The 13,753-nt window shown below is 44.5% G+C and overlaps 1 protein-coding gene across 1 annotated transcript in view; it reads left to right on the plus strand.

Moving 5' to 3' along the window:
- The window catches only part of LOC138951091 (echinoderm microtubule-associated protein-like 2), a 16,239-nt gene extending 2,928 nt beyond the window's left edge, over window positions 1-13,311 (plus strand). Inside the window, exons 4-11 of the mRNA XM_070322753.1 lie at window positions 2,039-2,179; window positions 4,490-4,560; window positions 5,090-5,190; window positions 5,701-5,822; window positions 7,123-7,225; window positions 7,992-8,084; window positions 9,256-9,389; window positions 11,561-13,311. Of these exons, the coding sequence (XP_070178854.1) occupies window positions 2,039-2,179; window positions 4,490-4,560; window positions 5,090-5,190; window positions 5,701-5,822; window positions 7,123-7,225; window positions 7,992-8,084; window positions 9,256-9,389; window positions 11,561-11,683 (888 nt within the window). The 3' untranslated portion in view covers window positions 11,684-13,311. The remainder of the gene's footprint in view (window positions 1-2,038; window positions 2,180-4,489; window positions 4,561-5,089; window positions 5,191-5,700; window positions 5,823-7,122; window positions 7,226-7,991; window positions 8,085-9,255; window positions 9,390-11,560) is intronic.
- Window positions 13,312-13,753: the final 442 nt, after the last annotated feature.

A 13,753-nucleotide genomic window follows, 5' to 3' on the forward strand; every position in this document is an offset into this window, starting at 1 on the left:
AAATAAAGTACCCACTTTTGAACACACTTTTGAACACACTTTTAAACACACTTTTGAACACACGTTTGAACACACTTTTAAACACACTTTTGAACACACTTTTAAACACACTTTTGAACACACTTTTCAACACACGTTTGAACACACTTTTAAACACACTTTTGAACACACTTTAAACACACTTTTGAACACACTTTTGTAACACGTTTTGACCACGTAGTGAGATAGAACATAGTTCTTCTAGCAGAAGAGGCACACATGATAAACACATAGTGTTTACAAGTCAGAGTTCGGTGGGATATAGAAACACGAAAATACCCAGCATGCCTCCCCGGGAATCGGGGTATGGCTGCCTGAATGGTGGGGGTAAAAACGGTCATACACGCAAAAAATCACTCGTGCAAAAACATGAGTGAACGTGGGAGTTTCAGCCCATGAACAAAAAAGAAGAAGAACACTAGTGAACACTGGGTGTGCTTCTTTTGCCAGTAGAACTATGTACAGTGTCACACAATGTTCAAAGCAGCCTACGTGTGAGGTGTGTGAGAGCACCACCGTACGGAGGGATTCTGCGGGCATCGCAGCAAAAGGAAAGAGGAACATTTTTCTCGGGCTCTCGAGGCAGATGCCAAACAGTAACACTTGGGCCCAGTAATATGTAGCTAGTCATCGGTCGGCTGACCGTGAAACTGACGGTGGGTCGACGTTGAACCGCAAAAGTCAGTAATATGAGCGCGAACAACTGCCGGTCCAACTGAAAACAGTCGCCCGACTGCGGTTGGGCTTACAGGCACCTTTTTCGGTCGATCGACCGCAGTGCAGGTACTTGTTTTAACTTTCTGAGCGTGTTTTTAATCCAAACATATCATATCTATATGTTTTTAGAATCAGGAACCGACAAGGAATAAGATGAAAGTGTTTTTAAATTGATTCCGATAATTTAATTTTGATAATAATTTTTATATATTTAATTTTCAGAGCTTGTTTTTAATTCAAATATAACATATTTATATGTTTTTGGAATCAGCAAATGATGGAGAATAAGATGAACGTAAATTTGGATCGTTTTATAAAAACAATATTTTTTTTACATTTTTCAGATTTTTAATGATCAAAGTCATTAATTAATTTTTAAGCCACCAAGCTGAAATGCAATACCGTAGACCAATAAAACTAACTTTAAAAATCGCGCAAAGAGACTGGATTCACTATACATAGAGACAAGACACTCAACACATTTACAAATCGTCAGCAGACTTTCGTTTTCACACGTTTTTGTTGTTCATTTTCTCACCCTGTCCTTTACCACCTTTGGCCTAAATGTCTTTGATGACGTCATATCAAAAAAACGATACCGGTACCGCCAAAACAGGACCGGATGTTTACATCGGAAGTTGTAATGTTCTAAAAATACCACTGAGCGGTCTGACTGTCTAGTCAGCCGACTGTCAGTGCTACCGCGCTGCACATATTACCCGTCAAAACACGGCCGGTCAGCAGACTGCAGTCAACTGACTTGACAGTCAGTCGACTGTGGTTGCTCGACCGTCCAAAATACGCTGTTCATATTACCGGCCCCAGGTCTCAAGAATAAATATTACAGAAACGTGTTCAAAATTGGACCACTTGCAGGGGCGGATCAGTTCATTTTATGGGGGGGGGGGTTTCCAAAAGTATATTGTGAAGATATGGGCGTGAAGGCGCGAAGCGCCGAGCCGACGGCGCAAAGCGCCTAGCTTGCGAGGGGGGTCCGGGGGCATGCCCCCCCCCCCCCGGAAAATTTTGAAAAAAAGGATGCAAAATGGTGCAATCTGGTGCATTCTGAGGATGATCGATCATTACCAGTTTCAGGCAGCAGATTTTGTCACTGATTAATACCCAAAAAATTGAAACTCAACACACAAAAAAACAAAAAAATATGTATATTTTTTGGCTGGGGGGGGGGGGGGGGGGGGTCCGGAAACCCCAGAAACCCCCCCCCCTCCCCCACCCTCGTCCGCCCCTGACTTGTGTTGAGAGTGACTGAACTGTGTTGCAGGGCCATTACGACGAGCTGCGTGCACTGACTGTCATCCCGGACTCCTTCCTCCAGGCCGACGTGTTGACTGCCGGAACTGACGGCGTGCTGTGCAAGTTCAACTCGCACTCCCACGCTCCCGTCTGGAAACTCTTCATGAAGGTACGACGTTTGTTGGACCAGGGAGAGGGGGTGGGGGCGTGTTGGTGGGGAGGAGGGGGGGTGTTAGGGCGTTGCGATGCTGTAGGCAGTGATGGGATCTTGTGCTGGTTTAACTCGCACTCTCGCTCCCGTCTGGAAACTATTCATGAAGGTACAAAGTTTTGTGAGATAGGGGGGTGTTTGGGGGAGAAGGGGATGGGGGGGGGGGGGGGGTAGGGGCGATGCGTTGACTGTAGGCAGAGACGGCGTGTTCTGCAAGTTTAACTCTCACGCTCCTGTCTGGAAACTCTTCATGAAGGTACGACGTTTGTTGGGACGGGGAGAGGGGGTTGTGGTCGTGGTGGGAGGGGGGGGGGGCGACGTGTTGACTGCCGGTACTGACGGCGTGCTCTGCAAGTTTAACTCGCATTCTCACGCTCCAGTATGGAATCTATTCATGAAGGTACCTCTGTTTAACGACGTATGTGCGCTCGGGGAGATGGGGAGGGCGTGTGTGTGTGTGTGGGGGGGGGGGGGGGTGAAGTGTTGCCGACAGTGACGTCGTGCTCTGCAATTTTAAACTTATTCACATGGGTGTGACTTCCGATATAGATTCAGCACACACAAATCCCCACTCCCGCACAAAAAGCAACGGGGCAGTAGCGTTCCGTATGGGTCCCAGTCTAAGGATGCTAAGTTCCTCTTACCCCATTCTGATAATCATCGGTCCATGCTATCGCTCATGTCTCCCTGACAGGATAGATAATTACTACGCTGAGAGGGGCCCAAGGACTGTTATGCCGGGGTGGAAGTAGAGATAAGCGCCTACTTCCCAAGAAATGCTCCAAATGGCTTCGTGTCTCCAAACACCTCTGACAGTCAAATCCAGCTCCTGGCCTTCACGTGGCGGGCCCTGTCTTCGACTAACAGGAGAAGGGATGCAGGCGGGTCACTGGCGCCTTAAAACCAGCTGCTTCGGGCAGATGGGGCTCGTTAACCTTGGATGGTCGCTCATCTAGGAGAAGGACAACTCCGATTTCAAAACCCGCACTGCCTTGTGTGCGCCTTGGGAAAGGCAAAGGCTACAAGAAGGAAAACTTCGACGTCAAACCCGGGTAGAGTGGACTCGACAGCCCAGCAAGGCAGCTACTCTTGGGGAGGAGGTAACCCTGAGTAAGAACCTCAACCACCGAAGACGGAAGACAGCAGCCAACTTGGCGTGGGGAGAAAATCGGCTGTCTACGCTCCCACGATAATATGGCCGTACAATTATCCTCCGGCCACCAACATCGAACGCAGAAGAAGAAGAAGACTACGCTGAGTAAAAGCCGAAATCTATCAAAACAAGAATACAGAGTTATCTCCCATATGTTTTTCGCTAATGTTTCTGAGAATAGACGAAAGACGAAAGTGATTGCAGATTGGCAGACTTCGACAGTGATCTCCGTTCTGTTCTTCACAGTTATGATAAAGACATCGTTCTAAGGTCAAAACAAGTCGAAATTTTGAGACTGCTGTGGGAATTAGGAGACCGTGATATTGTTGCATCACTCCCAACTGGTTACGGAAAAAGTCACGTATCGTCCGCTCCGTGGCCATTTTGGTATGATCACGTGATAAAGTTGATTATCACGTGACACTTTTGCCAGTAGATACATCCGCGAAAGATAGCTCGCTTGAAACTGTCTTACATAATAATTCCTTTGTAATTTAAAAATTACACGTGCAACACTATGAAAAATCATTATCGACGATCGCGAATCTGCTTATATCAATAACACATTGCGAAAAGCTCTAAATATGTTAAAAAAAAAATAAAAAAATAAAAAATAAAAAAAATAAAAATATTAAAAAATTTAAAATCGATTTCCTCTCCAGAGAAGGAAAACAAAGGCATGAGACCCGAAGGGAAGTAACTAATTTTGACCTGAGTTCAGGATGCCTCTTACCCTACGCTTGAACAGCCTCCGTTTCTTTGACGAAAGATTTGGCGAGTTGGGCGAGAAAGAACCGTTTCTTTGGCAATTCTCGCCGCGAGGAACGCTAGGATTTGGCGAAAGTAGGCGAGCATGCCCTGGAGGTGCTTGCCACGCCGGCGAGGGAAAAAGACGGCCTCATAGTTGCACACACACACACGCGCGGCGCGACAGGCGGTGCTTGGCTTTAGCATAACGTCGGTGAAATCGTGGGACATACGGTAAGTGACTCAAGGCGCCAAGTCACTTACGAGGTCTCACAATTTCACCGACGATAAATATTTTTGTACCGTCTTGCCCTCTTACAAGTATTATTCTCGGCATCATTTATGACGTCAGTGTGTGTGTGTTTCAGGGAATGCAATATCTGTGCGTGGATTGCTCTACGATAGGTGACGTCATTGTTCTGGGCACCAAAGATGGCAGGTAAGGTGATGACACCGTGCACACCAACTCGCATTCCCTCACACACATTTGCACACACACACACATGCACGCACATATTCACGTTCACACACACACACACACACACACACACACACACACATTCGCACATACCCACGTACGCACACATCCAATCACACACACACACACGCAAACACATGCACGCACACACACCCAAGAACACGCACGCACACACACTAAGCACACACACACACACACACACACACACACACACACACACACACACACACACACACACACACACACAGGGTGTTACATCAACTGAGTGATGACGATGGTTACAGGGTGTTACAGCTGGAGATTGACCAGAACAGCCTGCAGGTGATGGAGATCGTGAAGATGGTTACAGAGTGTTACAGCCACTGACTATGAAGATGCAGGTTACAGGGTGTTACAGCTGGAGATTGACCAGAACAGCCTGCAGGTGATGGAGATCGTGAATATGGTTACCGAGTGTTACAGCCACTGACTATGAAGATGCATGTTACAGGGTGTTACAGCTGGAGATTGACCAGAACAGCCTGCAGGTGATGGAGATCGTGAAAGAGAAGGTCAGCACCAACGCCATCCTGTGCATCAGTCTCTCGCCAGGTCAGCCATGATTCCGTCTGGGTTTAGTTTGTTCATTTTTTTTTTGACGTTTGGGAAGACACTTTCGCGTGCCCTTTTAATCAATAAAACAATAACATTGTATAACACACTCGGTATCAGTATGTTTAACTGTACATTAAATCTGTGGCACAGAAAATGAACATTTACGTTTGGCGCGAAATCTGACATTACATAAATGGACAAGAATGCATTGAGCATTCCCTTTCTGTTGATTGGCATGGACAATTGGGTTTGTTTTTGTTATCGCGAATTTGGTCTTCAGCTCGTGTATACACCCGAAGAAAGGTAATGCGCTATAGCAAGTGTCCACATAAGTTGATCATGGTGGTGGGAAACAATCTCCACCCTTAACGGGCCGGGCCGCAGCCAGGATTCGAACCCCAAACCTTCAAGCTAGACTACCCAAACAGCTGGGCTCTTGCACCCGTCAACAGGTATCTGATCGACTTATTGTCTGATTCTACTTTGTGATTGTGTCCTGTTGCCTAGACAACCGATGGATAGCGGCAGGGGGGGAAGACAACTCCATCTACTTGTTCCGCTTGAGTGAACAGCAGGAAGAGGAGGAGGAGGGAGGGGCCGTGGGCTGGAAGGTGTGGGGGGTTCTCAAGGTAAGATCTCGTTATACAGTGGAACTCCCTTCCAAGACCCTCCAAATTAAGATTCACTCCTAAACAAAGGAAAGAATTACCAATAACCTATTTCAGCAGTATAATGTTAATATGTGACCATCCACCACGGAATGAGTCGCATGTCACCTTTGCATGATTTTCATATTTTTACATTTTCCTAAAGAGTTTTGTATGCTCTATCCAGTGGGGGAAACCGTTTTAGAAAAGAGCGAAAACTGTTTGAGTTATAAGCCTGTGACTAAGGTGGTGACCCTCACACTGTTACCAGACACTCCCTGGACTTATATTAAGCTATAGCGCAGAACCGCGCGAGGTGACATTTCGTGGTGGAGGGTCACATATAAAAATTGATGTTCAAACAGCACTGTTAGGATATGCACATGAAAACACCTGGGATGTCAAACAATTTAGTAAATTATATTAATTTACTTATTATTGTGGCCAAAATGTGTGTGGGAAAGTTCAGATACGGGAAATCAATAGAAATTGTGTGCATGTTTAATTCACAGTTAGATTTGCGACACATATAGATCGAGAATAATGGTAATTGTAAAATAATATTTTAATGATTGTTTTATTTCTTTCCGTCCCGTTAATTAGGCTGTTGATTTAAAAATGTAAGAATGTGATGGATAAAAGGAAAAAGACCTATGAAGAAGGATGCTCCCCGCCTGTAAAAAAAATAACAAAATAAAAACAAAAAAAGGAAAAAAGGCAAACAAGAAGGGTAGTAGCAACCTGCATGCAACTGAGGTAAAAGAAAAAAGTAAAAAAAATAAAAAAGATCACTTGTTTTTCTTCGGATGTTCTGTTCATAACCTCAGTAAATTTATCCTCATTTTAAGACTCCCTCGTTTTTAAGATCTGATTCGTTTTAAGATGTTTGAGGTCTTAAAAGGGGGGTTCTACTGTAGCAAGTGAACACGCGTGCATTTTGTTAAAAGTATGCATGCATACACGGGCTACTGAGGACTTTTGTCGTATTTAGATACAGTCCACACGCACCGGCGTATGTACATACACACACACACACACTCACACACAGACACACACACACACAATCACACACACGCTCTCACACACACCCACCCACACCCACACACACACACACACAAACACAATTGTTCAAATTGTTAACACATGTTAACGCAAAAGCATGGGGAGAGGGTCACTGTTTATTTGATGACTCCACAAAAGATGCAATCAAAGCATTTGATTTAAACGGGTTTGTTTTTTTTACCTGATGACAACACTTCCACTTTGTATTGAATGCTTACAGGGACACGGCAGACAGGTAGTGTGTGTGGACTGGACCCTGCAACCTTACACGGATGGCGTGTACCTACTGCGCAGTTGTTCCGCCACGCCTGAACAAAAATTCTGTAAGTATTCTCTCTACCCCCTACCGCCCTCCCCAAAACCGTTCTCTTTCTTTCTTTCTTTATTTGGTGTTTAACGTCGTTTTCAACGACGAAGGTTATATCGCGACGGGCAAAGGGGGGAGGTGGGATAGAGCCACTTGTCAATTGTTTCTTGTTCACAAAAGCACTAATCACAAATTTGCTCCAGGGGCTTGCAACGTAGTACAATATATGACCTTACTGGAAGAATGCAAGTTTCCAGTAACAAAGGACTTAACATTTCTTACATACTGCTTGACTAAAAAATTAATCTTTACAAACATTGACTATACCGTTCTCTGCCTCAGTCTCTTGAGAGAAAAAAAATGTTGTAAGTAGTCTCAATACCCAACGACCCTTTTACTATCTCGCTTGAACAAAAATGTTGTAAATATTCTCTCCCCCCCCCCCCCAACACACACACACACGCTCTCTCTCTCTCTCTTGTTCCCTCTCGCTCCCTCTCTCTCTCTCAATTTCGGTCTCTCTCTTGCTCCCCCTCTCTCTCTCCCTCTCTGTCTCGCTCCCCCCTCTCTCTCTCTCTCTCTCTTGCTCGCTCTCGCTCCCTTTCTCTCTCCGCCTTTCTCTCTCTTTTGCTCCCTCTCGCTCCCTTTTTCTCTCCCTCTCCCACCCTCTCTCTCAGGTTATCTTTGCCTCTCCTACAAAATGCAAAACATGTGCCTCCGCCACCTCCCCCCCCCCCCCCAAAAAAAAAGGTTTTCACATAATAGTAATTTTATCTGTGCAGGGAATGTTCTGACCTGTCAAGAGGTCGACGGGGGTCAACTGACGACCTTGACCTGGGCAAGTAGCACGTGCACACTGGATCATCTGGTGACAGGTAGAGCTCGGCATTCCCTTGTTTTTAAAGGCCCCGGGTTTCACGTGCAAACGATTGGGCTCACTTTCTATCCACGTAGCATTGCAAGGGTGCTGGGCGATTTCAGAGTCTGAATGCTGTACAGGAGTTTATTTTACCAGTAGCAAAGTAGTATTACAAGGGTGTTGGGCGTTTTCAGAGTCTGAATGCTGTACAGGATTTTATTTTACCAGTAGCAAAGTAGTATTACAAGGGTGCTGGGCGTTTTCAGAGTCTGAATGCTGTACAGGAGTTTATTTCACCAGTAGCAAAGTAGTATTACAAGGGTGCTGGGCGTTTTCAGAGTCTGAATGCTGTACAGGAGTTTATTTCACCAGTAGCAAAGTAGTATTACAAGGGTGCTGGGCGTTTTCAGAGTTTGAATGCTGTACAGTACCCGGCAAAAGAAACGCAACTCAATGTAAATATGTTTCGTTTTGGCGAATAATTCAATTTAAATGATCATGTTGAGAAATGAATTTCCTCCACAACTGTTTTTATCTGGTTGATAAATATGCATTTTTACGAATTTTGTAGCGTGTCGATCTGTGACACGTTCGCCTGCAATCACGACTCGATTGACCCCTACCCAATATAACACAGTTTATGAAAAGGTCAAATAAGGGAGGGGGAAGGATGATACGGTTCATTATTTGTGAGGTAGGGCCGGATGGTCACATTTCAAAATGTAAACTCGCACGCCGGGCGAGTAACTTCATGAAAGTCACTAGCCAGCCAGAAATGTCGCTGGCCCGGTATATATACCACAGTTGCAGGGGTTATACTGTAGCTGCATCTGCAGCGTTTATATAGTAGCTGCATCTGCACTGTTTATATAGTAGCTGCATCTGCAGTGTTTATATAGTAGCTGCATCTGCAGTGTTTATACAGTAGCTGCATCTGCAGTGTTTATAACGCTTTGAAACCAGAAGTGTTGCATAAGACAAGAGTTGTCACTATCCAGGCGGTTTCTACTCGCCCGGCGGTTTTTTCAATCGCCCCTTGCGATCGGGCGGACGATTTGGCCATCCCTGTGAGGGGATTAACAAATAGTGCTCCAGCTGTGTGTATTGTGTGGCTACAGACTGTGGTGATTTCACCCAACAGCTGTGTGTATTGTGTGGCTACAGACTGTGGTGATTTCACCCAACAGGTGTGTGGAGATCGAAACAAGCGGAAACAGCACGTGTCAATGCGATGGATGTCAGCCCCCAGCACACTCTGGTTGCTATGGGCACCAACCAGGGCTTGCTCAGTCTCTACCGCTTCCCTTGCACCAAGGACAAAGTGAGTATGGTTACGCAGCAATGATGTTGCTAGTTTTTTTTTTTAAATTGACAGTTTATGAGAAGGAGGGGCTTCCAATATGAGGCAGGGGATATAGTTGCCGGCCAGGAGGGGGGTAAATTTAGCAAGTGGAAGGGGTATTGGGGGTCGCTCCTTTAGAAAAAGTTACATTTGCTGGGTAAGGAGAGGGGAAGGGGGGCTTCAGGCCTCCCCCCCCCCCCCCCCAAGATTCAACCCTGACTTTGGCATTTTTGTAGAGTCACCTTTCCCCCTCATTGAAAAAGTCGAGCAGTTTTGCCGAAAAACCGGCAAATATTTTGGCGATTTAAAATCAGTTTCGGCGATTTGCCGATTGTGGTCGCACAACAACATCCATGATGCAGTCTTTATGGTCCACCGAGGGGCAAGGAGAGGGACGTTTGTTTGTTTGTTTGTTTGTTTGTTTGCTTAACGCCCAGCCGACCACGAAGGGCCATATCAGGGCGGTGCTGCTTTGACATATAACGTGCGCCACACACAAGACAGAAGTCGCAGCACAGGCTTCATGTCTCACCCAGTCACATTATTCTGACACCGTACCAACCAGTCCTAGCACTAACCCCATAATGCCAGACGCCAGGCGGAGCAGCCACTAGATTGCCAATTTTAAAGTCTTAGGTATGACCCGGCCGGGGTTCGAACCCACGACCTCCCGATCACGGGGCGGACGCCTTACCAAGTCAAGTCAAGTCAAGTCAAGTCAAGTCAAGTCAAGTTTTATTATTCCAATAAAACCCCGTGAGGGTACATGGAAAATTAAAAAACACAGTAAAAACACATTTCATTCAACACCAAATAAAAGGAACTAAAACAAAAAGAAATCAGACTATGTACAGAAAAGGGAGTTGAGGGGTGAGGGAGAGCAAAAACAATACAAGGCCAACCGTGCCGGTGGAGAGGGACGAAAGCGCTCTACATATAGACGACATGTGCAGCAAGTGTTAGTGAGAGTAATGCGGAACCAATCTCCTGGCGCCTAAGAGAATAAAACGCATTACACTAAGTGAACAGGCGACTTTCATAAGTCTAAGAGAATAACACGCATTACACTAAGTGAACAGGCGACTTTCATAAGTCTAAGAGAATAACACGCATTACACTAAGTGAACAGGCGACTTTCATAAGTCTAAGAGAATAACACGCATTAGGCCTAAAAGAAATAGGTGTGGTTACGGTAACCCGACCTACCCTATTTTTAGGGGCCGACCCTATAACTTTTTATTACATTTGTAAAAAAATAAAATAAAAAAAAAACCAGTGCAGAAAACGCAATGAAAGCCACACACCTGTCGAGTCGCACACCTATTTCCCTGTCAAGTAGGTTTAATTTGTACACATTAGAAAAAAAAGTTCCTACCCTATTTTTTTTGGCTATGTTACCGTAACCACACCTATTTTGTTTTTTTGTTTTTTTTGCCTTACACTAAGTGAACAGGCGACTTTCATAAGTCTAAGAGAATAACACGCATTACACTTAGTGAACAGGCGACTTTCATAAGTCTAAGAGAATAACACGCATTACACTAAGTGAACAGGCGACTTTCATAAGTCTAAGAGAATAACACGCATTACACTAAGTGAACAGGCGACTTTCATAAGTCTAAGTGAATAACACGCATTACACTTAGTGAACAGGCGACTTTCATAAGTTTCACAAATTAATGTGCTGCAGGTAAGTGTTTTGTAGTAGAGGCAGCAAGGTCATAACTAGGCAATGGTGATTATCTATTTCCTAGACGGGAGCAATGACCTAGTGGGTAAAACGCCGGCCTCCCAAGAGGAAGGCCGTAGGTTCGAATCCCGGCCGCTCCTGGTGGGTTAAGGGTGGAGATTTTTCCGATCTCCCAGGTCAACTTATGTGCAGACCTGCTAGTGCTTTATCCCCCTTCGTGTGTACACGCAAGCACAAGACCAAGTGCGCACGGAAAAGATCCTGTTATCCATGTTAGAATTCGGTAGGTTGTAAAAACATGAAGATATCAAGCATGCTACCCCCAAAAGCGGCGTATGGCTGCCTTAATGGCGGGGTAAAAAAACGTTCATACACGTAAAAGCCGTGGGAGTTTCAGCCCATGAACGCAGAAGAAGATCTATTTTCTAAAAGAAATAACAATGTTTCACTTTTTCCCCAGGTATTCAGCCACACTTACTCTGCGCATCAAACGGTACAAGCTGTGAGGTTCACACCATCCGGCCACTGCCTCTTTACTGTCGGAGGACACGATTCTGCTTTGTTCCAGTGGAAACTCATCTAGGTGACGGAACTGATGAAACTCTGCAGACATCTGTTGTCTCTTTTAGTAATCGATCAAGGTTCCAATGAATGTTTAATGTTGCCAACTAAACGTTTCTTAAACGTTTCGGTCTTTTTATTTTTTTAGTCATGGTTGGTGTTGGAACGTTATCAGTGTATTAATTTTGTTTCGGGTTGACGGAGTGAAACCATGCATGCAGGAACGGTCATGTCATGCCCATGTAAACGATTCGGTTCATCATCTCACATACAGACCTGTCACCCCTTGTCAAGCCTCAAGCGTAGCAATTTAGATTCTTTTGGAATGTTCAGCGTAGCAATTGGTGTTTAAGTGTAGCATTTTCTAAAAAAATGGTTTTTTTACATCCGCACATGCAATCTTGCACAAGAATAGACATTTAATTTTTAATCAAGTTTTATGAGAGTGCAGGAACATAAAATGCCCATTGAAGAGTATCTGCGGTGCCACTTTTCAGTTTGGACGATGTTTTATGACCCATTTTGTGACCGCTACTCGGAGCGTGAAGCAGAAATGAGTACCGTGAACTTAACAGGGCTAACACAAAAAAGAGGGAACTGTTGCATGTATCTGACTTTGTTTGCTTGGCGTAGCAATTTCTCTTAAAACGTAGCAGTTGGCAGCTCTGAATTCTCAGGCCTGGCTAGGTTTTTACTGAATGCCCCCCCCACACACACACACACACACACACACACTCACTTGAAGGCCATATCTCCACTTGAACATATACCACGAATCAACGGCATGTGTGCTTTCTGTGCTGAGTGTAAATGTGTTTATGAATGACAGATTTTCCGATCTTAAATGCCTTTAGTGTCAATCTCCGAAATGAGTTCATCAAAAAACTCCAGTCTGCACAGGAATCGGGGTTCAGGACGTTGGTTCTGAGTATGTGTCCAAACTGAAGGGTGGTCTTATGTTACGGTGAAGGTCAAGTAAGCTGTTACGTACGACCGTCACAGGGTTCAATTGCTTTGTGCGTCTTTGTTTCTTGACCAGTACTCTTGATTTTGGTACCGTTGTGTTCCTTAGACTCTGCACATACCTTTAATATAAGTCTCAATGTGTATTCCTGGATCAATCACGTGATAGTCGCTAATGAATAAAGTATTTTGCTTTTATCCGATAAAGGTACATAGTGTGACTACTTGGAACCTCGCAATCAAAAGCAAATATATGTACACGGGTACTACATAAAGATGTAAACCAACTTGCGGTAATACCCTCCTCACTGCGAGGTTCCAGTTATTAGTAGTTACGTATTTCATTCATTTTCTTAGTCTTGTTTCACCTTTGTAAATTGCGTTATATGATGTAGAGGCCGTATAGCGAATCGTGGCTGCAGCATAGGAGCCTCGATCTTCGATCAGCTACAACGATCGTGAAAAAAGACAAGAAAAGAAAACACGCAATTCAGAACTGTGATTTTATTCTTGAGAAAAGGCTACCTATTTTTGGTATTGATTGATTTGTTATTTTCTTATGAAAACATGTAATCTTGGGTTTTCTATTTTGTTGCATAGCTCTAGATAGATTAGTTGTACATATACTCTTTAGTCTTAGAATACACACGTTACTTTGAGAAATAAAGCATAATTTTAATCCAAAAATCAGTGTAATATTTATGTTCAATTATTTATGTATGCTATCTCTTTTTCTCTCTGTGTCTGTCTGTCTCTCTCTCTCTTTGTGTACATATTCCTGTAATTCTGGTTTTTTTTTTCCTTTGTGAATGTCCATGTTTATAATTATTAGGGTAGTCCTCTGGGCTGGTTGGAAAAATAAAGCTTGTTTGTATGTTGCCCACAATCCTCGTAACTACAATGTTCTCTCTCTTTGAAATACCGCAACAGACTTCCAGAACTATACTGAACGGCAAAAGTTAGGGACCGTCCTTGAAAAAATCAGGCCGTCCTGACCTGGGCCTCTCAAGAACGCTGTTGGTGGCCTGGAACTTCTGATGCAGCCTGACCACGACAGAATGGGACACTCCAAGTCGTCTGCCCACTTCTCGCTTGCTTACGCCGTCTTGCAGCCATGCGATGGCCCGGG

This window comes from Littorina saxatilis, linkage group LG16, assembly GCF_037325665.1.
Source record: "Littorina saxatilis isolate snail1 linkage group LG16, US_GU_Lsax_2.0, whole genome shotgun sequence".
Taxonomy (NCBI): domain Eukaryota; kingdom Metazoa; phylum Mollusca; class Gastropoda; order Littorinimorpha; family Littorinidae; genus Littorina; species Littorina saxatilis.